The 27,010-nt window shown below is 36.6% G+C and overlaps 2 protein-coding genes across 9 annotated transcripts in view; one reads left to right on the top strand and one right to left on the bottom strand.

Annotated features, from left to right (window-relative positions):
• The window catches only part of LOC132555950 (serine/threonine-protein kinase TAO1-like), a 38,945-nt gene extending 34,688 nt beyond the window's left edge, over positions 1-4,257 (top strand). For all 8 annotated transcript variants that reach the window (XM_060220322.1, XM_060220327.1, XM_060220328.1 and 5 more), the window contains one exon: positions 241-4,257. In XM_060220322.1, coding sequence (XP_060076305.1) covers positions 241-483 — 243 coding nt within the window. In that variant the 3' untranslated portion in view covers positions 484-4,257. The remainder of the gene's footprint in view (positions 1-240) is intronic.
• A 2,101-nt stretch (positions 4,258-6,358) lies between these two features.
• Positions 6,359-16,519, bottom strand: LOC132555938 (potassium voltage-gated channel protein Shaw-like). The gene is made up of 2 exons (XM_060220308.1): positions 15,605-16,519; positions 6,359-7,531 (listed from the first exon to the last, which is right to left on the bottom strand). Exons 1-2 carry the CDS (start codon positions 16,517-16,519, stop codon positions 6,359-6,361), a joined length of 2,088 nt encoding a protein of 695 aa, XP_060076291.1.
• Between the last annotated feature and the right edge of the window lie 10,491 nt (positions 16,520-27,010).

The raw sequence follows: 27,010 nt of genomic DNA, 5'->3' as shown, positions 1-27,010 counted from the left end.
TTGAACATAACACTATAGGGTTTACATTTTGTGAAGTTGGTGTCCATAACATTTCACATTAGGGATATTGATATTTCATCAAAGGAAAAAGGACATTTTAGTCTGGTTTTGTAAGAGTGATTCCTATATAATTTTTATGTTATTCTTTCTGAAATCTAACTTTGAAAGAAAGGAAAATAAAAATTTGTAGGACGAAAATAAATCAGAAAGCAGATCAAGAGCAAGTTTTTTTTTTCACAGATGGAGGATGAGAGGAACAAATTAATGGCAGATAGAAAAGAAAAAATTCATAATTTAAAAAAGCGACAGGAACGTGATCTTGACGAGTTTGACCATGAGACTGGAGATATGGGGATGAGTGTCATGGAGGTGGCCCAAGCTTCGTTAGACGCCACTTACAATGATGATGTGTCGAGTTTACGTGGAAGCATGATCAGCCTCACTGCCAGTAGCAGTAGCTTCTCATTCTCTTCACAGACATAAGTATATACTCCCCAGGTGTGATAGCCTCCTGGGGTTTAACTCCTGGGGTTTAACTCCTGGTGTGTGTAGACGTCCAGCTCCTAAGGTGTGACAACATGGCCGATTGATTCGTCACTCTGCACCGCTAGAGAGTAGATTGTCCCTTGGATGTGACTTATACTCTCAAAGTCTGTGGTGTAGGTAATCTTCATCGACCATCCACTCCATGGATGTAATCGGGACATATCGGCTCCTTGGATGTGGTCGCCTGTACAGCTAAGACACTCTACTGCAGTGTCTGTGAAGGGAGTTTGGCAACTGGGAGTGATGCACACGATGGCCCCTATTAGGGATATTTGGGGCTTAAGGGGTCAGTTTTGCCCCTGATTTGAATTTTTAGAGCCCCATGAATGGCCGTGTGTGGCCCCCTAGACTATATAGGGAACTTTGCAACCCATTGGGATCGTGTGACAGACAGCATTGGATGTGATAAATGGATGTGAGGATGTTATTGATAAATCTATATAAATATTAACTCTCGGGGCGACCACAAGGCCAGTTACCTCCACACAGCTTGTGGACATTCAATTATATCATGATTTCGTATTCACTAACCCAATATTAGCTTACTCCGACATTTTACTACTATTGTTTGCAATTACAAGTCAAGTCACGTAACTGTGGCCAAGGGCTTGTTTACCAGTACAGAGAGATTTGGAATATCCCCTGTTCTACGGTAAAGAGGGAAGGGAGGGGTAGGGGGGCAGAAACCCTGTTATCATCCGGTGTCCATTTTCATATGTATATGCACACACAACATACTGAACTTGTACTTATCAGCAATATTATTTACAAGGAAAATCTTAATCTGTCAGTTATTCCGCTTTCAGTCACCCTTATAGTATCCTGTAGACCCTTCTGTTGAGTATAAAGTTAACTAGGCCTCTGTTGAGATTTGGGAGAAAGACACAAGATATTTGAACACACATAACAATTCTTTGTAAGCTAGATGGATATCCCAAATACATTTGCTTTCAGTTTTTTTATAGGGATAAACTGAGGTTTTTTATGTTTTAGTGTCAGTTTTACTGTTTAATGGTGCTTGATACTTGCTATAATACATTTTCTGAGTGTGAGAAAAGATTACTCAGTTGCACCAACAACATATTAATGATACTGCAATACTGATGGCTGAAAAAAATCTTGATGATCAAAAGTAGAATGCACTAGATTCACTTGAGAAATGTGTGATTTTATTTTTAATCTCTGGTTTTAGAAAATTATATTTCAATTGCTAGCTATAAAATCTAGATATTTTGGTTTCCAGTTTAGAAATGAATTTATGATTTTAACTCCTGTCCTTTTGTTTTAGATTTTGTATGTGTTGGTACCTACTAAGAAATGAAAAATATCTAAATGGAATGCTGTCTGCAGGGCAACATTCGTGTTAGAAACATTTTTTAAAAAATTTTGTTTAAACAAATACTCCATTACTTAGTCATTGGCTCATCAGCAATATATACAGTGTGTATATATTTATATATATGTGTAAGTAAACTGATGTAGAAGTTGGCCGTTAATTCAACGCTTATCCAGCAATAATTGATATCTTAAAGGCAATCAAAACAGATAAACAGGGGCCATGAGTAGACATGTTATGATTAAAGGTAGTGCATCTCTATAATTTCTGCAGTACAGCCATTCTGTTCAAAACTTGATAATAGTAGCATTACAAGCCCCTGTGATCTGGATGAAATTTTCCAACACTGTAAACTCCATTCACAGGATATTGTTATATAGTTTGCCTTGGTTTCTGTTTCAATTCTACCTCTTATGTTTTTACCTAATCTTATATCCGGCCTATATAAAGATAGGTAGCGCAGTCATATGTAAATAAACCACTATCTCATTCTCATTGGAACACGGCTCCAATAGACATTGGACGCAAAACTGACCAAGCCAATGAATAATAATCATACAGCAGTAAGACATCTCCAATGTACATTGACTCTCAGATGATTTACTGAGTTTAACAGAAATGTTTCAGGATTGAAGTTCATGTCACTGGACAAATCATTCTGACACTATCTCTTGGTGTTGATGCCCAACCACAATACAAGGAATTTGATAGCTATGGATTGTCAGAATAATTTGGACTGGACATTGATAGATTGTCAGAATAATTTGGACTGGACAGTGATAGATTGTCAGAATAATTTGGACTGGACAGTGATAGATTGTCAGAATAATTTGGACTGGACAGTGATAGATTGTCAGAATAATTTGGACTGGACATTGATAGATTGTCAGAATAATTTGGACTGGACAGTGATAGATTGTCAGAATAATTTGGACTGGACAGTGATAGATTGTCAGAATAATTTGGACTGGACAGTGATAGATTGTCAGAAGAATTTGGACTCAATACAATTTCAGTGCAGATATATTACTCCAATAAATTTTACAGTGAAATGTGCCCTTGAGATACAGCATATTAGTCAGATCTACCCTCCAATCCAGTATTCTGTGAGACAGATAAGGCAGGGCATCTGTATACACAGGTTATTTAAGGCAGTTGTTAGAAGGTCATATGTAAACCTGTTGTCACTCTGCTGCAAGAAAATCCATTTGAACTGCTGCCTGTTGCCCTGGTAACATATCAACTGTTAAACTCCATATTGCCATGGTGATGTAACTCTCATAAATATTGTAGCTACATACTACTACCCCATATATTTATATTGAAGTTATTACTTAAGCCATGTACAAACCAAAAGTAGAATACATTATGGTAAGCGGGTGTGTGTTTTTATGGTCAAGGGTTGGCATAGTTACATTGAACCCAGTGTATATGTGACAAGGTGTAAATGGTTAGTAAGATAAGAAGTGACAGACGGACATTTTGTTTTTATTCTGTTGCTATGGTGACAGCTTCCCTGTTGGTTTTAATACTATTATATGCAGTCATTCATGTGTAAACTGTTTTAACATCAGTTCTAGGAGGGGGAAGGGGGAAAGGAACAAGAAACTATTACAACTGTAAGGCCATAGTGAAACCTGTTGAATCTGACACCCAAGGTAATGGACTTCTGTCTTCATTAACTGTTTGGTTTAGACAAGAAATCAGAAAACATCGGTCAGGTTTAGTTATAAACAGCCATATTAAGATCAAACAGGATGTCAGGGTCAGAATAGACAGGATGTCAGGGGTCAGATTAGACAGGATGTCAGGGGTCAGATTAGACAGGATGCTAGGGTCAGATTAGACAGGATGCTAGGGTCAGATTAGACAGGATGTCAGGGGTTAGATTAGACAGGATGTCAGGGGTCAGATTACACAGGATGTCAGGGGTAAGATTAGACAGGATGTCAGGGGTCAGATTAGACTCTGGTGGTCTGATTAGACAGGATATTTGGAAACTCAAGATTCAGATAAGAAAGGATTTCTGAGTACTCAGTGGTCAGATTAGACAGGTTGTCCGAACTTTGGTGTCAGATTACATGGGTTCTGTTCGTGGTTTTCTAACGTCACTGGCATCCGATCTGTACGACTCTCACCAAGTTTATAGATAGAATGATCTTGTCTAACCCCCACATAATTACTGCTAGATTCTTCTCTGTGTGTAGTACTTGGTCCGATGGTAGGTCATTTTCTTGTGAGGATGACTTGTTTGCCAACTTTTAACAAATGTGTATGTAACTTGAAACATATAGACTAGATATTTAACTCTCGTGATCGAATGTATTGAACAATATACATTGGTAATGATAACAATAAACCTATTACAAAATGTTGACCTGACTTCGTATTTATTTCATTGTCTTTATGTCACACAATGTGCCCATTTGATTTCGAGTCTGATCAGAGGAAATAAAATGGTTGGCAGGTGGCCATCTTGGATTTGGCAGGTAAAAACTATCATCGCTATTTCTGCACAGGAATGTTCAAATGTTGTTGGATGAATAATAGAAGATAAATACAAACAAAAAATCAATTTAATGGTCGATAATTTGTGAACAAAAAATGTATATATCAGAATAAGGGCATGACAAAATGTAGAAATGTAAATATATTGGACAAATGAAAAAGAACGAAATTTAAGCAACTTGTAGGGAAGCTAGATTTTATTTCGTGTGTACGCAAATTTGCTCACTGACTCGCAGAGAAAATTTAGTTTCTAGAAGGTTTTCGGCAGAAATTGTGCTCATAAAAACTTGTATTGTATATGTATATATTTCTACATTTATCAATTTGTGAATCTCATTTTTACTTCAGTTTAACTCAACGGCAATTTTAATTCTGAAGTTACGAGTTGAATGCGCTGAATAAGATTGATACTAATTTCAAATGCACTGGAAAAAAACCTAATAATGCTTAAAATTACGTTATATCACATATTCAAATCGACATTACTCAAGTTGAACAAGCATGTGTTCGATTTTTTTTTATTGATTTGTTGATTTTAATCATTTTTTTACTTAGAAACCGTAATCGATAACTTAAGTATTAAGTGTCAGGGTGGTCGGGTGGCGCAGTGTTAACGCACTCGCCTTTCACCTAGCCGACCGGGGTTCGATTCCCGGAACGGACGTGAAAAGGTAAGGGGTCACCTGTCCGACCGCGTGGGTTTTCCCCGGGTACTCCGGTTTCCTCCCACAATAAGGCCCCTCGCGCGCTTACATCCGGGCCAACAAGAGTGATTAGTATAAGTTTAAATAACTTGTTTCGCAATTGTTGTAAAACAAATAAAGTTTATATTTATAAGTGTCAGTCGTCAAAATAAATAGCGCCAAGAAATTGCTCTCTTCTTGATTTCAGCGTTATAATGGCAAAATAGTCTTTCGGTTCGAATTTTCATTTCCTTGATCTGAAATGATATGCACCTGATGTGGAAAAGTTAATTAAATGATTTGAAAAGATCTGATGGAACTGAAATAAAAGAATACAATTTTATGTAACGGTTGTCAATTAACTCGAAACTCTACGCTGAAAAATAAACTTAAGTTTTATCAAAATATCGTTATTGGAACCTAATGACTAGAACCTTTACCTGTTTGCTGACGTGAACAAATGATAAAAAAAATGAGGTGGAGGATGTTTGAAATGATGAACTCATGTAAATTTCTCCGGTTACTTTTTGCAACAAAGCCTACAGCGAAGTATTAAAAATAATATATATATATGTAAATATAACATATAACAAAAAGGGCAAGCAAGAATTGGTCTGTGTTGTTATAAACTGTCATATACTTATTAGTACATTAGAATTTATACTTTGGTACTTTAAGGTGGTTGATGACGTAATCTATGACGTCACACTTTCTTTACGTCTTTCTTCTGATCCGATTATATCGATGAAACCCATTAATGCATCTGACATGATTTTCCAACTTTTTTTTTTGGAAGTGTGTATGATTGATAACAATAATGACGTAAATATGTCGTGACGTCATACGCAAGTATACGAAATGTTATCACTGATCAATAAACGGGGAAATATGACGAAAATAAAAAAAATGGTTTGACGACGACATAGATCACATGTATGACGTCACAGCTGCATGATATTTTGTTATCGCTTTTAAACTGTCCTTTTCCCTGTTTTCCCGCCATTCTTGATGGCGTTGTTGTGTTTTAAACAGCACAAACACTTCTAAAAAATACATCAACTGCAACTCGTTTTGTTTTGGTACTTTTTGTCAACGAGGTTGACCGCAACACAGTCGATGTCCAGCCAGTATTACATTCTGCGAAGGTGATTTCTCTGTTTGACGTGACGTAAAACTTCTTTATGATGTCGAACAATTGGTATTTCACTGTTTCGTCTCAGACTGGAAGGACTACCACGGCCTTTATTGACAACATTAAGGAACGAAGGCACTTCCGTTTTAAGCTCTATTCGATAATTTGTGGTTTTACCTCCGACACAGAAGAGTCTACATCGTCCGTTGGGTTTTCTTCATTTGAAGATTCCTTCACATCGTTGATCACGGTATTATCGCGATTTGTCTGTGTGTCTTCTCCATCTGTCGTTTCCGTCAAATCTTGGATCGACTTTGCAGTATCAAAACTGCAAGTGGTTGGTTGTTCGGAGCCGACTTCCGAGTTCATTGGTGTCACAGAATTAATTTTCGGCGCCTTTTCCCCAGTTTGCATCAAACCGTTGACCATTGTCTTAAACCCCGAATGACCCCTATCTTCTGTTTTATTGAATTTGATTTTGAACACAGTTGTAGACATCAGCTTATTCCATCTTTGTTTCTGAAATTTCCTCTTCCGCTGTTTAAGTTTTTCTCGTGACTGCGCATGCGTGTAATACAATGTGAAATTATTGACAATGGCAGGAACAGACAGGGCAATGACCAAGACACCAGAAATGGCACATAACGATCCAACAAGAAAACCAAGTCCAGATTTTGGCGTCATATCACCATAACCGACGGTCGTCATGGTAACGATAGCCCACCAAAAGGCAAGCGGGATGTGTTTGAAGTCGCTCTCTTCGGTTGAGAATATTTCCATATAATATTCGATACAGGCAAATATAACTACGCCAATTATCACAACTAGGAGCAACAAAAACAGTTCTTTTGTGCTCGCCTTGATTGTGTATATCAAGATTTTCAAAGCCAAGAAGTGTTTCATCAGGATAAAAATCCTGAATATTCGAAGGACACGAAAGGCGAAAAGCACCCTTATGAACGTAAACAGTTTTATAGGGTCCGGGTGCAGAAAGACGATTGCCACAGCAATGTAGTATGGGACGATGCATATGGCTTCTATAATGGTCAGTGGTGTGGTGAGAAAGTCTTTCTTGGACGGTGCCGTCAGCAGCTTCACTAGAAACTCTAAGAAGAAGAACACGTTACACGAATTGTCTATAATAAGCAGTGTATCGTAGGGTGTGATGTCATAGAATATATCCAACTCCTTACGTAACATCTCGCTCGTGATGTTTGAACGTGAGCTTGTGGCATGCACTGTGAGTGCTTCAAAGTACGGAAGCGTCTCGAGGATGAAGACGGAAATTGACAAAAGTACTACCAGCAGTGACGTAACGGCATACATCTGTAAAAAAAAACAAAACAAAAATGTATTACGTGTGTATGACATTTCACGGTGACAATGGTAATTTATTCTAGAATAATCAAATGTAAAACAATACAAACTGTCGGGTATGCATAGGAAACTAAAAAGACGCAACTGTAGGAATAAAATGAACATACCATGTAATATCATGTAAAGATAATACAATGCCCTCTTTGATGTTTTGATCATAAATTTAAATTTAACAGTTATAGAGTGAAATGTAGTATACACCCTTAATACAAACTTATTACAGTTATAAAGTGAAATGCAGTATACACCCTTACCACAAAATAATTACAGTTATAAAGTGAAATGCAGTTATGTATAAAGGATCCAGATTGGCTTTCTATTTGATGTTAGAAGTTTTTCAAAAAGTTTTTTTTATTGTAAAGAGCTTGTGGTGGGGAATTTCAATGTTAAAAAAGTTAAATAACCCTTAGCACAAATTTACCTATAATGTCTACATCCTTAACTGGGTGCATTTATTCACGAACAAGGTATACATTATAAGGGGTTTAAACTCGTATACACGGCACATCGCCCCGGTATTACTTCTCCTTCATCACTTCCTCCCTCTTCTCGCCCATCCCTTGGCCTTTATTGTTTAGGGTTACCAATAATTCGATGAAATATTTCCTCCCCCTCCCCTAATCGCCCATCTCTCCAAGGATCCAACACAATACTCTTTTTTGTCGTAAGTAATCGTATACCCTCAAAGTTCAAAGTTCAGAATTCCGTCCGTCCCTCCTACTCAGAACCCGTCCTTCAGTCCGTTGTTACCGCCCCTCCCCCATTTCCCTCACTTCCGTGAACCTGTATATACATGTAGCACCAGTAAGATGTCTCATTGTAATGGCATACCGCGTCTCCTGGAAGACTGGTCAAATTCGGAAAATATTTATGAGGAAATAAATTGACATACGGTATTATATTACATGCGCCTGTTTCATTTGAATGTTTTACTGTGAAATTGGCGTCAAAATACCACCGTTATGTAACTTGTCACTGCGAGAGACCTGTCTCCAGTGGTGCACATAAAAGTCACGCATATCCAGCAGATTTAACGATCGTTTTACCTTCGGATTTAGGAATCAATAATCAATTTTGGTTTTGGACAGAAATCAAAATTTTGACTCGGATTAAATAGTTTTACGAGCTGTGGTATGCATCAGAGTTTATTTATAAAAATTTCGCACAGGTATCGGTTTCCTTTTTTTTTAAGAAAATGGAGAAATGAAATATGATAAATTTCCGTGGCATACTTTAACTGTCGTGTTAGAGTGGCAACTTAGCTGATGTTTCTTTTATAAAAAAAAAATAGAGAAAACATTTGGCAACATTTATCATAGCAATAATTGATAGAGAGATTGCTTTTCTTTACAATAACTGTGAAGATTTTCAATTCCGTAGGTCGGTTTTTGTTACCTAAAAAAGGTTCAAATTTCGTGTTACACTGTTGCCAGTTAGTACCATCAGTCGTACACAGATTTCACGTCATTCGTTTTGGCAGTAACGTCCACCTCGAGCGTTCTTTGTCGCCCTCACTCTTCAGTTCTTTTTCTTTTTTTTTCGAAATTAAAATAGCGATATGTAAAGCCATACATCCTTGCTAGGGCTTCATTTTAAATACCAAATGCAACTGGTTTTCTTTCATTCGGCTTGAAAAAAAATTGCTAAAAAAATTCTTATTCAAGTTTTGGATGTGGGTTTCATGTGGTCAAACCAATCGTATTAAATCAAGACATCGTCATCAGAACTCTAAATATAGATTTACCATTTTAAATAAAGCGTGATTATTTCAAATAAACTTTTATTTGCTTTCATTTTATTTTATTAATGAATCCCAACGACTGTCCTATTCAGGTTTCCTAGTACGTTATCAAATTTGAGAATTTTCTTTGACAGTACAATACAGTCAACCTCTAGTTCCTCACCATTTATACACAGATAATAAGAGGACTGGCCTGATTAAAAATACAGTATTAAATCTCTCCGTTTGTTGACAAAAGTTTGTTACATACAATAAACAGTAGTGTTCTTTAAATACAAACAACCCCGTATATCAGAAAGGTATTGGGACCGAACAGTCGGTCAATGTTCTACATGGTTTGAAAATGGTAATTAGTTCAAACACGTGTGACATATCGTGCAGTTCACTATCAAACACGTGTGACACATCGTGTAGTTCACTATCAAACTCGTGTGACACATCGCGTAGTTCACTATCAAACTCGTGTGACATATCGTATAGTTCACTATCAAACACGTGTGACATATTGCGTAGTTTACTATCAAACACGTATGAAATATCGTATAGTTCACTATCAAACACGTGTGACATATCGTATAGTTCACTATCAAACACTTGTGACATATCGTATAGTTCACTATCAAACACTTGTGACATATCGTGTAGTTCACTATCAAACTCGTGTGGCATATCGCGTAGTTCACTATCAAACTCGTGTGACATATCGTATAGTTCACTATCAAACACGTGTGACATATCGTGTAGTTTACCATCAAACACGTGTGACATATCGTGTATTTCACTATTTACAATGTATATTATAAGCATCTGTGATAAATATACATTTTATATGTTGACCTTCCATCATTTTTTATACAATATTAATTATTCCACTAATAACAAATCTACAGGGTGATGTATTGAGGCCTACTCTATTCTATATTAAAGATGTTATTTTATTGATGGTATCGTTAATAGTTTATGAAATTTGATTAAACCAACTCCACATTTTAAAGCAGAACACGCGTTAGTAAAGCTTTTTTCTATAGTAAACAACAGATACACGCATCGATGTGATTTTAAAGACGATTTTTGTTGTTTGACATTTTATCGCCCTGTTTTACTAGTAACTAGACGAGTTGATCAGATGCTGCGTGTTTAATTGATTATTGCACATTGTGTGTACTGTGTAAATATAAATTTTAATTTTATGGGGCTCACAAAACACGGGGGGCATCACTGTGTAAATATAAATTTTAATTTTGTGGGGCTCACAAAACACGGGGGGCATCACTGTGTAAATATAAATTTTAATTTTGTGGGGCTCACAAAACACGGGGGGCATCACTGTGTAAATATAAATTTTAATTTTGTGGGGCTCACAAAACACGGGGGGCATCATTGTGTAAATATAAATTTTAATTTTGTGGGGCTCACAAAACACGGGGGGCATCACTGTGTAAATATAAATTTTAATTTTGTGTGGCTCACCAAACACGGGGGGCATCACTGTGTAAATATAAATTTTAATTTTGTGGGGCTCACAAAACACGGGGGGCATCACTGTGTAAATATAAATTTTAATTTTGTGGGGCTCACAAAACATGGGGGGCATCACTGTGTAAATATAAATTTTAATTTTGTGGGGCTCACAAAACACGGGGGGCATCACTGTGTAAATATAAATTTTAATTTTGTGGGGCTCACAAAACATGGGGGGCATCACTGTGTTAAATATAAATTTTAATTTTGTGGGGCTCACAAAACATGGGGGGCATCACTGTGTAAATATAAATTTTAATTTTGTGGGGCTCACAAAACACGGGGGGCATCACTGTGTAAATATAAATTTTAATTTGGTAGGGCTCACCAAACACGGGGGGCATCACTGTGTAAATATAAATTTTAATTTTGTGGGGCTCACAAAACACGGGGGGCATCACTGTGTAAATATAAATTTTAATTTTGTGGGGCTCACAAAACACGGGGGGCATCACTGTGTAAATATAAATTTTAATTTTGTGGGGCTCACAAAACACGGGGGGCATCACTGTGTAAATATAAATTTTAATTTTGTGGGGCTCACAAAACACGGGGGGCATCACTGTGTAAATATAAATTTTAATTTTATGGGGCTCACAAAACACGGGGGGCATAATTGTGTAAATATAAATTTTAATTTTATGGGGCTCACAAAACACGGGGGGCATCATTATGTAAATATAAATTTTGATTTTATGGGGCTCACAAAACACGGGGGGCATCATTATGTAAATATAAATTTTGATTTTATGGGGCTCACAAAACACGGGGGGCATCATTATATAAATATGAATTTTAATTTGGTAGGGCTCACAAAACACGGGGGGCATCATTGTGTAAATATAAATTTTAATTTGGTGGGGCTCACAAAACACGGGGGGCATCATTGTGTAAATATAAATTTTAATTTTGTGGGGCTCACAAAACACGGGGGGCATCAGTATGTAAATATAAATTTTAATTTGGTAGGGCTCACAAAACACGGGGGGCATCATTGTGTAAATATAAATTTTAATTTTATGGGGCTCACAAAACACGGGGGGCATCATTGTGTAAATATAAATTTTAATTTGGTAGGGCTCACAAAACACGGGGGGGGCATAATTGTGTAAATATAAATTTTAATTTTATGGGGCTCACAAAACACGGGGGGCATCATTATGTAAATATAAATTTTAATTTGGTAGGGCTCACAAAACACGGGGGGCATCATTGTGTAAATATAAATTTTAATTTTGTGGGGCTCACAAAACACGGGGGGCATCATTGTGTAAATATAAATTTTAATTTTGTGGGGCTCACAAAACACGGGGGGCATCATTGTGTAAATATAAATTTTGATTTTATGGGGCTCACAAAACACGGGGGGCATCATTATGTAAATATAGATTTTGATTTTATGGGGCTCACAAAACACGGGGGGCATCATTGTGTAAATATAAATTTTAATTTTATGGGGCTCACAAAACACGGGGGGGCATCATTGTGTAAATATAAATTTTAATTTTATGGGGCTCACAAAACACGGGGGGCATCATTATGTAAATATAAATTTTAATTTGGTAGGGCTCACAAAACACGGGGGGCATCATTTTGTAAATATAAATTTTAATTTTATGGGGCTCACAAAACACGGGGGGCATCATTATGTAAATATAAATTTTAATTTGGTAGGGCTCACAAAACACGGGGGGGGGCATCATTGTGTAAATATAAATTTTAATTTTATGGGGCTCACAAAACACGGGGGGCATCATTATGTAAATATAAATTTTAATTTGGTAGGGCTCACAAAACACGGGGGGCATCATTGTGTAAATATAAATTTTAATTTGGTAGGGCTCACAAAACACGGGGGGCATCATTGTGTAAATATAAATTTTAATTTTGTGGGGCTCACAAAACACGGGGGGCATCATTGTGTAAATATAAATTTTAATTTTATGGGGCTCACAAAACACGGGGGGCATAATTGTGTAAATATAAATTTTAATTTTGTGGGGCTCACAAAACACGGGGGGCATCATTGTGTAAATATAAATTTTAATTTTGTGGGGCTCACAAAACACGGGGGGCATCATTGTGTAAATATAAATTTTAATTTTATGGGGCTCACAAAACACGGGGGGCATCATTATGTAAATATAAATTTTAATTTGGTAGGGCTCACAAAACACGGGGGCATCATTGTGTAAATATAAATTTTAATTTTATGGGGCTCACAAAACACGGGGGGCATCATTATGTAAATATAAATTTTAATTTGGTAGGGCTCACAAAACACGGGGGGCATCATTGTGTAAATATAAATTTTAATTTTATGGGGCTCACAAAACACGGGGGGCATCATTATGTAAATATAAATTTTAATTTGGTAGGGCTCACAAAACACGGGGGGCATCATTGTGTAAATATAAATTTTAATTTTGTGGGGCTCCCAAAACACGGGGGGCATCATTATGTAAATATAAATTTTAATTTGGTAGGGCTCACAAAACACGGGGGGCATCATTGTGTAAATATAAATTTTAATTTTGTGGGGCTCACAAAACACGGGGGGCATCATTGTGTAAATATAAATTTTAATTTTATGGGGCTCACAAAACACGGGGGGCATAATTGTGTAAATATAAATTTTAATTTGGTGGGGCTCACAAAACACGGGGGGCATCATTGTGTAAATATAAATTTTAATTTTGTGGGGCTCACAAAACACGGGGGGCATCATTGTGTAAATATAAATTTTGATTTTATGGGGCTCACAAAACACGGGGGGCATCATTATGTAAATATAGATTTTGATTTTATGGGGCTCACAAAACACGGGGGCATCATTATGTAAATATGAATTTTAATTTTATGGGGCTCACAAAACACGGGGGGCATCATTATGTAAATATAAATTTTAATTTGGTAGGGCTCACAAAACACGCTGGGGAGGGGCCATCATTTCAAACCTCCCATATCTTGGATCTTACTATTCAAGCTGGAAGTCGGGTTACACAATTTTTGCCAACAATGGTGTGCCCTAAGGATATAGATTTTTTTCTTATGTTTTTTATAATTTGTTGTATTGACATAACAGAATTAGGGTGGACACTTTCTGGTCCTATCGACATTTATATGGTTATAAATGACATACTCAGTACTTGATAAAATAGGATCATGTATGTAAACACCATATTGTTGGTTTTATTGGACCAGTAGTAATCTCGTATATCTGTACTGAACATTTTTCTGGCCTTTTAACCTTTTCGACTTGTACCTACACAGTAAAACCGTCCGATTATGTCACTCTCTGTGCCGTTTTGACAAAAAAGCAGCCATGTACTTCAATGAAGGCAAATAAATCAATTTAAAAACTAAACGAGAATATCCGTAAGACTCAAATGGCCCCGCTTACATTAAAACATATATTAGCACAATGTATATCATTATTTGATAAATTTCTGCAAATGGTAATGATGAGCTTGAAATACAAAGTCATACGAGGTATTTTTTGTAATATTGTTCTATCAGTGTACAAAGTTTTATCAAAATATGAAAAGTAAAGTCTTTGGAGTTGTTACAATGGATTGGCGGATGGCTTTCTATAAAATAAAGTAACGGTGAACTTAACCTTGACCTTGGCTGAGGAACTAGAAAACACAAACTCAACATGGTAATGTTCGACCTTTGTGCGAAGTTTGATCAAAATCCTTCAAAACATGAAACGAGTCATTGTATCTGAATTTTATGTTCTAATGCCTTGCTTTCGACGAAAGGCATTATATCCAGATATGGCAGAACATAAGTAAGGGGCAGTGCATCGAGATTGTAATACATATGTAAAGGTCAGTATATCGAGATTGCAGTACATATGTATAGGTCAGTATATCGAGATTGCAGTACATGTGTAAAGGTCAGTATATCGAGATTGCAGTACATGTGTAAAGGTCAGTATATCGAGATTGCAGTACATGTGTATAGGTCAGTATATCGAGATTGTAATACATATGTAAAGGTCAGTATATCGAGATTGTAATACATATGTAAAGGTCAGTATATCGAGATTGCAGTACATATGTAAAGGTCAGTATATCGAGATTGTAATACATATGTAAAGGTCAGTATATCGAGATTGCAGTACATATGTAAAGGTCAGTATATCGAGATTGCAGTACATATGTAAAGGTCAGTATATCGAGATTGTAATACATATGTAAAGGTCAGTATATCGAGATTGCAGTACATATGTAAAGGTCAGTATATCGAGATTGCAGTACATGTGTATAGGTCAGTATATCGAGATTGTAATACATATGTAAAGGTCAGTATATCGAGATTGCAGTACATATGTAAAGGTCAGTAAATTGAGATTTGACAGTACATCAGGACATTATTACTGTGCATCTGCTGCATACCCGCGACAAAACAAAAACACGTATCTTGTCCTCGTCATCAAAAATTCCCCCGATCTACTCTCGACCAAGTACCAATGAGTAATAAATAATACAACTATTCAATAAGAATTCACAAATGAAAAATGTAAATGGAATTTCATTAAATAGTTTCATACTAATATTGTTTTAACGTTGGGTTTGTTTATTGATGTCAATTCTTTTAAAAAGTACACAAAGCATAATGACATTTATCAGGTAAATATCTGGTAAGGGAGATAACTCTGATACGAAAATCATGGTTATAATTTTTAATATAGCATACAGTCTTAAATGTTTTAACCATACACAGTCGTATACGGTTTTTTAAGGTAGACTTACCGTGGCCCCTTTGGAGGAATAAGGGTCCTGTAAGGCTCTCCACATTTTGGGCCTGTAGCGGTACCAACAAGGATCGTCTGGTCCCACATTTCGTGCAGAGTTCTTTGCACGCTTATCATCCTGTTCAAATTTCTCGATCATTTCAAGCGTATCTTCGAAACTGATGTAATGAACCCAACAGCATTGTTCTATATCTTTATCGTCAATTTCCCAGAAATCAAGTTCCTCTCTTAATAGGGGACCACAAAGACTGATAGGCACATGTAATTTCCCTACTCGGTAAAAATTCAAAATGTACCCAAATAAGGTGGGATGGCGGTCAAAAAAATACTCTCGTTTTCCAGTCAGCCTTGCCGAATCGGCTAATTTAGCTAATCTGGTACTTGGAAATTGAGAAATGGTTTCTAGTTTTGTCTGGTGTTTAAATCCTCCTATATTCAAAGTGATAATTTCAGCGCCAACATCGTCGGTGCTGCTTCCTTCGCTCGTGGCACTTTGTACTCGTTTTGGTATTTTGATCCGCCCAGTCTCGTCCGTCATGACTTTGGCCGAATTTGGGCTGTTATTCTTATTTGGGATGTCGTTGTGTTCACCCGTTTCTGTGCTGACCGATATTTTCCCACTGGACATAATCTTGTCAGAACTACCCAGGATTTCTTTTTGATCACCTGTTGTCGTGTCCAAATGAACATGTGTAGCTGTAGTACAGTTATCACCGACCATTTCAACAGTTTCTTTATCATCAGATAGGCCAATTGACGTACCGTTCGAATTTGTCCGTTTGTCCTCACTTTTATCCCCACTCGACTTGACAGAAACTAATTTGACTGAATTTCTTCTTTCATTAGGTAATTTTGTTTTTTTCTTAGCTTTCTGGTCAGTTAGTTTGACTTTTCCTTTTTTACCCGGATCCATTTGAATTTGGTTTAGTAAGAAATGAATTAAAAGACAACAAAAATCAACATCATCCCTGCAACACTACACGTTCACTGCAACACTGCACGTTCGGTCTTCTCTGATGAATCGAAAACCCTATATGTCTTGATTTCCGAATGCGACAATATATATTCGGATTAAATTTATGCATATCAATGAAAATAAAATGATATTTAATATTCAGGAGACTGGCGTCTGTTAAAGATGTAATCCTACAGATAATTCCAAAGCTTCAAACCAAACCCTGGAGACAGATCCGTCTAACAATGGCGAATCGTTCACATTAATATCCTCACAAATCGTGTTTGAAATGTTTTAATCCAAGATGGAAACCATTTCAAACCCCTCAAACAGCGTGGAGCCCAATTCACTTTTACATCCCAATTTCGTAACACAATATTTCACTATGTGTTTTAGAATACGGGCTTTTAAAATACAACTTGCGGTCTTTCTCGATTAAAAGTCGACTTCCTCTTTCCTAAGTATTTGATTCACCTGGTAAACCGACAAGCACGCTATGTTTAAATAATTCCACGATCAGTTTTTTTTTTACACCGAAGAAATATGATCAACTTGTATTTTAACGGGTTCGTCTGTTAAACCATGTGTAATCCTCATTGAAAACAGCATAACGATCGGTACAATACTTATGTCGAGTAATACCTTGTAGCTTATTTGGTATTGTCCGAGTGTAGGTATCGAAAGCTAGTAAGGTATTATACACAATGAATATCTCTACAATAGAACGGGGCTCCTCTATACACAATAAAGGCGACTGCCTATTCACCTGGTCTATAATTTCTTCATTGTACAGGGAGCGCTGATCGTCAAACTTTATTTTTCTGCATTCTACAGCTACATTGATAGCTTTGTCTGCTTTTTACAGCTACATAGATAGCTTTGTCGGCTTTCTACAGCTACATATATAGCTTTGTCTGCTTTCTACAGCTACATATATAGCTTTGTCGGCTTTCTACAGCTACATATATAGCTTTGTCGGCTTTCTACAGCTACATATATAGCTTTGTCGGCTTTTTACAGCTACATGTATAGCTTTGTCTGCTTTTTACAGCTACATATATAGCTTTGTCTGCTTTTTACAGCTACATATATAGCTTTGTCTGCTTTCTACAGCTACATATGTAGTTTTGTCGGCTTTTTACAGCTACATAGATAGCTTTGTCTGCTTTTTACAGCTACATATGTAGTTTTGTCGGCTTTTTACAGCTACATAGAAAGCTTTGTCTGCTTTCTACAGCTACATATGTAGTTTTTTCGGCTTTCTACAGCTACATATATAGCTTTGTCTGCTTTTTACAGCTACATAGATAGCTTTGTCTGCTTTCTACAGCTTTGTCGGCTTTCTACAGCTACATATATAGCTTTGTCTGCTTTCTACAGCTACATATATAGCGTTGTCTGCTTTCTACAGCTACATGTATAGCTTTGTCTGCTTTTTACAGCTACATAGATAGCTTTATCTGCTTTTTACAGCTACATATGTAGTTTTGTCGGCTTTCGACAGCTACATTGATAGCTTTGTCGGCTTTCTACAGCTACATAGATAGCTTTGTCTGCTTTCTACAGCTACATATGTAGTTTTTTCGGCTTTCTACAGCTACATATATAGCGTTGTCGGCTTTCTACAGCTACATGTATAGCGTTGTCTGCTTTCTACAGCTACATAAATGACTTTGTCGGCTTTCTACAGCTACATAGATGACTTTGTCGGCTTTCTACAGCTACATAAATGACTTTGTCGGCTTTCTACAGCTACATGTATAGCTTTGTCGGCTTTCTACAGCTACATAGATGACTTTGTCTATGTCTGCTTTCTACAGCTACATAGATGACTTTGTCGGCTTTCTACAGCTACATAGATGACTTTGTCTATGTCTGCTTTCTACAGCTACATAGATAGCTTTGTCGCCTTTCTGCAACTAGATAAACAATGTATATATTGTAAGATATGGGAGACATACTTTAATGTTACGATTATAAGAAGATATATAGTTTTGTCGCCTTTCTACAGCTACATATATAGCTTTGTCGGTTTTCTACAGCTACATGTATAGCTTTGTCTGCTTTTTACAGCTACATATATAGCTTTGTCGGCTTTCTACAGCTACATGTATAGCTTTGTCTGCTTTCGACAGCTACATATATAGCTTTGTCGGCTTTCTACAGCTACATGTATAGCTTTGTCGGCTTTCTACAGCTACATGTATAGCTTTGTCGGCTTTCTACAGCTACATGTATAGCTTTGTCGGCTTTCGACAGCTACATATATAGCTTTGTCGGCTTTCTACAGCTACATATATAGCTTTGTCGGCTTTCTACAGCTACATGTATAGCTTTGTCTGCTTTTTACAGCTACATATATAGCTTTGTCGGCTTTTTACAGCTACATAGATATCTTTGTCTGCTTTCTACAACTAGATAAACAATGTATATATTGTAAGATACGGGAGACATACTTTAATGTTACGATTATAAGAAGATATCAAGCAATCCACCAGCTTTTCAGTTTACTATGTCTTATGATATTAAATGTGCATTATATATACTTTCTCTCCTATACTCGGCGTCAATGAAAACGCAACACCTTTAAATTACTGTCAAAATTTACCAGTTATAGTTTTGAATACAATATTTAATAAAATATCTAAAAGTTGATTATGTCCATTACAAAATTCACTCAATGCAATCAGCACTACATCATGGGAATACTTTGATTTCCGGTGACTAATGTCCATACCCCCAAAATCAAAATTACCACGTTCAATATCTAATGTGGCCACCATTTGCAGCGACACAAGCGCGGCATCTTCGAGGCATTGACCGAATAAGGCGCTGAATTTTGATTTGAGGAATATTCCTCCACTCTTCCTGAAGAGCGATTTCAAGCTGCCGACGCGTCTGGGGCTGTTGTGGTCGCTCTCTCACAGCCCTACCTAATTGGTCCCAAAGATGCTCGATCGGACTAAGATCCGGGGAAAACGCGGGCCACGGAAGGGTTGCGATGTTCTGATGATGAAGGTAGTCTGTAGTGATACGAGCGGTATGTGGTCGTGCATTGTCCTGTTGTAATAACGCTACGTTTGGGTGTCCAACAAAGAATGGAACAACAGCAGGAGTGAAGACCTCGTTGATGTAGCGCTGTGCTGTTAGATTGCCGTCAATAATTACTAGAGGGGTACGGTGCAAAAGAGATACCTCCCCACACCATCACACTGCCCCCGCCCCACCTATCCGTTTCCGTTACACAGCAGTCCAAAAACCGGCTGTGCGAAAGCGACGGCCCACAGTACTAGCTGACAAACGTCCCCCATGACTTCCTATCGTCTGTCTAGCCGTTCTTGTCGCGGTTTGAAAACGATCTCGCAGGTGACTTAGTCGAATGTAACGGTCCTGGTTTGGCGTCGTCACTCTCTGTCGCCCCGGACGAGGTCGATCTCTCACGGATCCGGTTTGTCGCACTCGTTCTGCCAGTCGATTGATTGTGGAAGCAGAACAACCCATTCTCCTGGCAACTTCCCTCTGAGAAAGCCCTCCTGCCAGCATACCCCGAGCTTCGTGTCTTTCATTGTCTGTCAGTCGAGGCATTTGTAGCAAATAATGATGACAATTTAAAAAATTGATGACGGAAAAATATCTGCCTGTAACTATAGTGTTCACTAGTAGTGACTGAGCAAAGATATAACGCACTTTAGAGCGCCGACGTGGAAACTCATGATGTGGTAAGACAAGGAGTTGATATTACTCGACCATTATTTCGTTAGTTTTGTAGTGCATTGTGTTGTGGCTAAATACAGCAGAATAAGAATCTAATCCTTGTTGTGAAGAATATATTATGTCCAAAATTTTAGTGTTGCGTTTTCATTGGCGCCGAGTATATATTAAAGGGTTTGGGCCAGAATGTCCATGATATAAAAGTTAGCCCTCTCCCACCAGGGAACAAGTACACATACAGCACGTTTTTCTTACGTCAAAGAATTATTATTCCAAATAAAAAGGATATTCACACCAAGATAAAGAACTGTTCAGAGTTGTCTCCTTATTATAAGATGAAACTGAAATATTGGGAATAAATCAGAAAGGACAAATAATAATGGGGAAAGGAGAAAAATAACTATTAACCAGCATTCATCTCATTATCGATACAAGTTGAATTAACTATATCTATGGAAGGATATCAATTTTTTCCAATTACATTTTGTCTTGGTTTTAGATTTGTTCTATAATTTTAACTCAGTAGATATTTAGTCAGACATTAAAGCCTTTCTGTATCATCAATATACTTAATTACAGCATCAAACAATGATTTATTGATGTGGGTGGTACAGATTGGGCAGCCATGCAGAACATAGTTTAGTTCATAGAGGTTATAATCATGGTTGTTTAGAGTTTGTAATACACTTTGTCTAGGGTTAATATATCTAGGGCAGTCAAAAAAGAAATGTTAAGCTGTTTTAGTTGGGGTACCACATGCACAAGATGTGTCTTCATAAAGATGGTCTTTATGTAGATCATGATATAGAGAACTGGCTGAATCCCTTAGCTGACAGAGAATGATATTTAATTGTCTTGGTCCTCCTTCTCTAAAAATGATGTTATTCTTACAAGCTGGAGGATTTGTCCTAGACAGAGTTTTTTCAAAGTGCCATACAGAGTGAATATTATTTAAGAGATTACTACTTATTTTTATTAAATTCAAATATCATGTTTGGAAAGAAACTATCCATATAGCTTACAGTTCGACAAATACGTTCATTAAAGATTCTGATCTTTCGAAGTTGATACGTTGACTCTTCAAAATTGTTTTTACAAGGCTGGATAAGTATTTAGGTGTTTATTTGTTTTTGATTTTGTACATTAAGATCATTTTGTGTTTTGTGTAATCTAAGGACATCCAATCCAGTTCTGAATAAGGTTTTTCATATGAGGTACCTCTGGTAACCCAGTTATTGACCTTGTAGCCTCAAGTTTTATAGATTCTAATAGAGATTTAGCATAGACTGGACAGTTATCCCAGACAACATCAGCATACTCTAAAATGAAATATAGAAAGTATTGAAGGGGAATTACTGTCTAATTTAATTTTATAGAAATCTCAGAATATTTTATCTGTATCTCAGAATATTTTATACATAAAATCTATTTGCTATCATTACTGTAATTAAACCTGAATACTTGTGGTCGGAAGAGGCTGTGACTAGTTCAGTGATTGTTGAAGTAAATATCTGGATGGTTTGGTATGGTTTTCCTTGTAAATATTACTGGTTCTGTTTTAGATGGATTAAACTGAATACCCCATTGTTTAGCCCAATTTTTATATAATTTAAATCATTTCCAAGAGACTCAGCTACTTCAACTGGATTATCATTGACAGCTTTAAACAGGGAGGTATCATCAGCAAACCACTTAATAGAGCTATTAACCCAGTAAGTGATATCGTTTATGTACAGTAAAAAGAGCAAAGGTCCTATAACTGAGCCCTGAGGGACTCCTGCATTAACAGATTTAAAGGTTGAGGCAAAGCCTTCAATCACCACACGTTGTTTTCTATTAGATAAATAATCTTGTAACCACCTTAAAATGTTACCTTTAGTTCCATAAGATTCAAGCTTGTATAATAAACCCTCATGCTAGACTCTTTCAAATGCCTTGCTTATATCATAAAAAACAAATCTCAACTCTTTATCATCATCTAAACTACTAGTTATATTGCGATATATGGAAAGTAGTTGATCAATGGTTGAATCCCTAGGCATAACTCCTGACTGATGTTTTGATATAATTTTGGATAAAGAAAGACGGTTGAAAAAATATTTAAATATAATCTTTTCTAGCATCTTACTAAAACATGAGGTCACTGAAATAGGTCTGTAATTGGTTACATAATTTTCTATCCCCTTTCCTTTGTAGCTAGCAGTGACGTTAGAACATTTCCAACTGGAAGGTATAATGCCTGTTTCAAGGGTTTTATTACAAAGTATAGCGAGATGTAATGAGATAGAAGGAGCAAGCATTTTGATTTTTTGGAGAGAGATTATCAGGCCCTAATGGTTTCGTAACATTTGATAAAAAATGCTGATCTTTAACATCTTGTTCAGAAATAATGATATTGTAGTATAAGGAGTAGCAGGGACAGCAAATATACATTGAATAAGATAGTTGATAGCGTATATGAGATATTTCATAAATGTAACGATAAAATCTTTCAGGCGAGTCCAGAACACTCTTTCAATAATTTTGATATATATCTAAAGAATATATACGATATACCACATAAGATAGTTTGTACAATTGAAATAAGATACAGACATTGCACCTGGAATGAATTAAGACGTGTCTTACTATAGTTACACGTTGCTTTGCTCTTCATTTGAATAAAAAAAAAACTGTGTGGTAAACCTTGTCACCTTTATGAAGACGTAGGGTAGAATACGCACCCCTGGTATAGTCATTTACTTTTACTCAACCGGGATATAATCTTATTACGTCATCATCTTCCGGTAGTCGTTATTACAACATGGATAGCTAATTATCAAACCTTGGGGGCTCTGTAATTTTTTTTTCTATCTAACGAAAACCAAAAACATTATGAGCAACAATTGATTTGTAATAAGAATGGCCAAATATGGAGCTCTGACGTAATTCTTTGTGATTTGTCGCCAGTCGGGTAATAAACAGATAGATACAGAACCTTTAGATGTCTAAGCTTTTCAAAAATTAAATTCTGACATTAGTAGATTTATTTATTAATTTATCATTTAGTCAATTGATTAATCAATTAATTCATTTATTTGTTTTTCTTTCGTGTAAAGTAAATTAATATTTTTAACTAAAAAACATCGCCAATCTACGATTTGATATTTTTAACTTCTTCGGCTACCGGACCACATCGACTGTCATATATATCTTTTTTTTTTTTTTGCTAAGCCATTTACCAAAGATCATTACGTTGAACTAAACGCAATCAAGTGAATGACAAAATTAAGAAAATGAATAAAAAATATACGATAACAGTGGCGTTTCAGTACGGTAGGTCAATAGTTAGCTTGTATAGGTTTTTTTCTGGTTTATTGATGTATACACAATTTACTGTTTGGTCTGGTGTAATGATTACGAGACTATTCTTTGGCGACAGATTACAGACTTTAAGTCGACTCCTGAACAGCGCACATTTAAACCGGTGTATACACAAAAGGAATTTATGCAATGCCTAAAAACACCTACAGGTGGTATGTATTCATTTCGAAGCAAATTTCCAAAACAAGAAGAATATATCAATACGTCAACAAAGTCTCGATTTAAACATATTTCACAAAAGAAGTTTTATTTCTTCATGTATTTTTAACTTACGCTTTCGTTGAATGTATACTTCATTTACAAGCCTGTTGTTATACACGTACCCGGTGTCTGTTTGATTATACAGATCTTATCCATTCTATTACGGCACCATTTTTTTTCTAAATACTAACACTTGCGCGACATTACCCTTAAATCTACATGTCAAACAGTTAAAAAATTGGAGACAGCAACTACCGTAACTTAACTGCAATATGTAAACACCATTAAGTAGGAATACAGGAGTGTTGCTACACAGAAATAAAAATTAGGGATGTAGGCGTGTTGCTATCTAGAAATAAAAAGTAGGGATGCTGGCGTGTTGCTATTCAGAAATAAAAAATAGGGATGCTGGCATGTTGCTATCCAGAAATAAAAGGTAGGGATGCTGGCGTGTTGCTATCCAGAAATAAAAATTCGGATGCTGGCGTGTTGCTATCTAGAAATAAAAAGTAGGAATACAGGAGTGTTGCTACACAGAAATAAAAATTAGGGATGTAGGCGTGTTGCTATACAGAAATAAAATGTAGGGATGCTGGCGTGTTGCTATCTAGAAATAAAAAGTAGGGATGCTGGCATGTTGCTATCCAGAAATAAAAGGTAGGGGTGCTGGCGTGTTGCTATCCAGAAATATAGAGTTTACAATTGGTAAGTTGAAATAATCACGTTTTGATCTTGACCTGTCTTGATAAGCTCTTCGAGAGATTTAGCCTCGTTTTAAAGCAAAAACATGTCAGCCAAGAGAAAGATACACTTTTTACCCACAGGTATTGCAATAGTCTGTTAGAAGATTTCATCACCAAACTCGACAGTCAACCCGAATGATTTTGGTACATTCGCTGCTTGTCTTTTCTACATTTCTTGATAGGATGTACAGATAATTGATAGGTAGAACAGGGTCTAATGGGGTACAGAGTATAGAGGAGAGAGATAAAAAGCTGTCAAGTGGATATTAATCTATTAAAAATGACAAGAGACATCAGTTCACCTCCAACAGTCAGACAGGAGACATTGGTACACCTCCAACAGTCAGACAGGAGACATCAGTACACCTCCAACAGTCAGACAGGAGAGGCCGGTACACTTCCAACAGTCAGACAGGAGACATCAGTACACCTCCAACAGTCAGACAGGAGACATCAGTACACCTCCAACAGTCAGACAGGAGACATCGGTACACCTCCAACAGTCAGACAGGAGACATCAGTACACCTCCAACAGTCAGACAGGAGACATCAGTACACCTCCAACAGTCAGACAAGAGATATTGCTATATCAGTTTCCTGGCCTGTACAAGTACATTCCTTCTTCCCAACTAGTACTGACCAGGATGATTTCTCAAATTCTTCATTATACTGTCTAAGAGAAGAAGAGGCTCATTGGGCCTGCAGTGTTCTGATTGACTTCTCCAGTTTGTATTTTTGCAGTTCTTATTCTCATTTTCTTTGCCAGTTGCAAAAATACTAAATATAAATCGACTTTAAAAATTCCAGAATTTACTGTATAGAGTAATAAATGAATAAGGAAGAAGAAAGATACCCTGCCCGTGTTCATTTGTAAAACATACATTTAAAGTGAGCAACACGGAAAACCAGAAAAGATATCAGCCAATCAGGTCACTGCAGCCTCACGAAATATGCACAAAATTTGCTGATAATCAAAGATGAATATGGGATTTAGCTTACAAGTCTACTAAGCAAGTCTCATCATAATTAATTTGTTCCTTCAAACATGTGGAAAGCGTTCAATTAGAGTAACAAAAGATATCAGACAATCAGGTCGCAAACGTCTCATAAAATATGCATAGAATTTGCCGAACTTGATCAAAGGATTAAGGTAATAAGTCTACAAAGCAAGCTTTCTAAAAATCTGATCATTCAGAAAGATTTCCCAAAGAGTGATTAAAGAAATCAGTCAATCAGGTCACAGCAGCACCATTAAATATATGTGCAATTTATGGTTAATTGAACTTGGACAAGGAATTAATGTAGGAAGTGCATCCGGATGGACAGAAGGATGGGCGGAAGGATGGAACCCATTTGTATGTCCCCTACCAACTTTGTTTGGCAGGTGATAATAAATAAAGTCAACAGAAGAATTTCCTGTTTTTAACAGATTTATTAGTAAGGAGAACAAATGATTTTTGCAGATTGTTTACAAGCCATCACAAATACATACAATACAAGGTTATAATGCTACAACCTTTCACCTTACCTCAATCACACTACCTTTCACCTAACCTCAATCACACTACCTTTCACCTAACCTCAATCTCACTACATTTCACCTTACCTCAATCTCACTGCCTTTCACCTTACCTCAATCTCACTGCCTTTCACCTTACCTCAATCTCACTACCTTTCACCTTACCACAATCTCACTACCTTTCATCTTACCACAACCTCACTACCTTTCACCTTCCCTCAATCTCGCTACCTTTCACCTTACCACAATCTCACTGCCTTTCACCTCACCTCAATCTCACTACCTTTTACCTTACCACAATCTTGCTACCTTTCACCTTACCTCAATCTCACTGCCTTTCACCTTACCTCAATCTCACTACCTTTCCTTTACCTCAATCTCACTACCTTTCAGCCAACCCAAATTCTACCCCCACATACCTCCCAATATTTTGTGCTCTTGACTCACACTAATGTCATTCTAATTTCAGAAGTTAAGAAACATGTGCTGTTTCACTGTGAAACCATGCATATCTATTCAAGTTGGTACTTTTTTATTTTCAAAATCTGTCTATATCTAAATCATCAATATTCTTTTTTCAATTGGTTCATCTAAATTTTTTTTCCCATCTTTTCAGCTGAATGTATACAATGAACGGAAATTCATCAAAACAAGGATTTTTACTTTTTAAATAAAAAACCAGAGGCCCATCTGACTTTTGTCTTTTGAATGAGAACCTCTCGATGTAATAACAAGCTCTAGTTCCTTCATACAGTCGTATGTCAATCACATCCACCACATACTTCCATCCATACATCAGCCTATTGTATGTGTCCTATCCATGTACAGACATTGTAATTCTCCATAATGATATATCTAACCATACATCTATTATGCCATACTTTTTGTTTCTTAATCATTTTCAAATCCTAC

The sequence above is a fragment of the Ylistrum balloti genome, unplaced genomic scaffold (assembly GCF_031769215.1).
Source record: "Ylistrum balloti isolate Yb309-2 unplaced genomic scaffold, AGI_CSIRO_Ybal_v1 Utg370530, whole genome shotgun sequence".
Lineage (NCBI taxonomy): Eukaryota > Metazoa > Mollusca > Bivalvia > Pectinida > Pectinidae > Ylistrum > Ylistrum balloti.
Note: the sequence above shows the minus strand (reverse complement) of the source record. Positions and strands in the feature narration are given on the sequence as shown.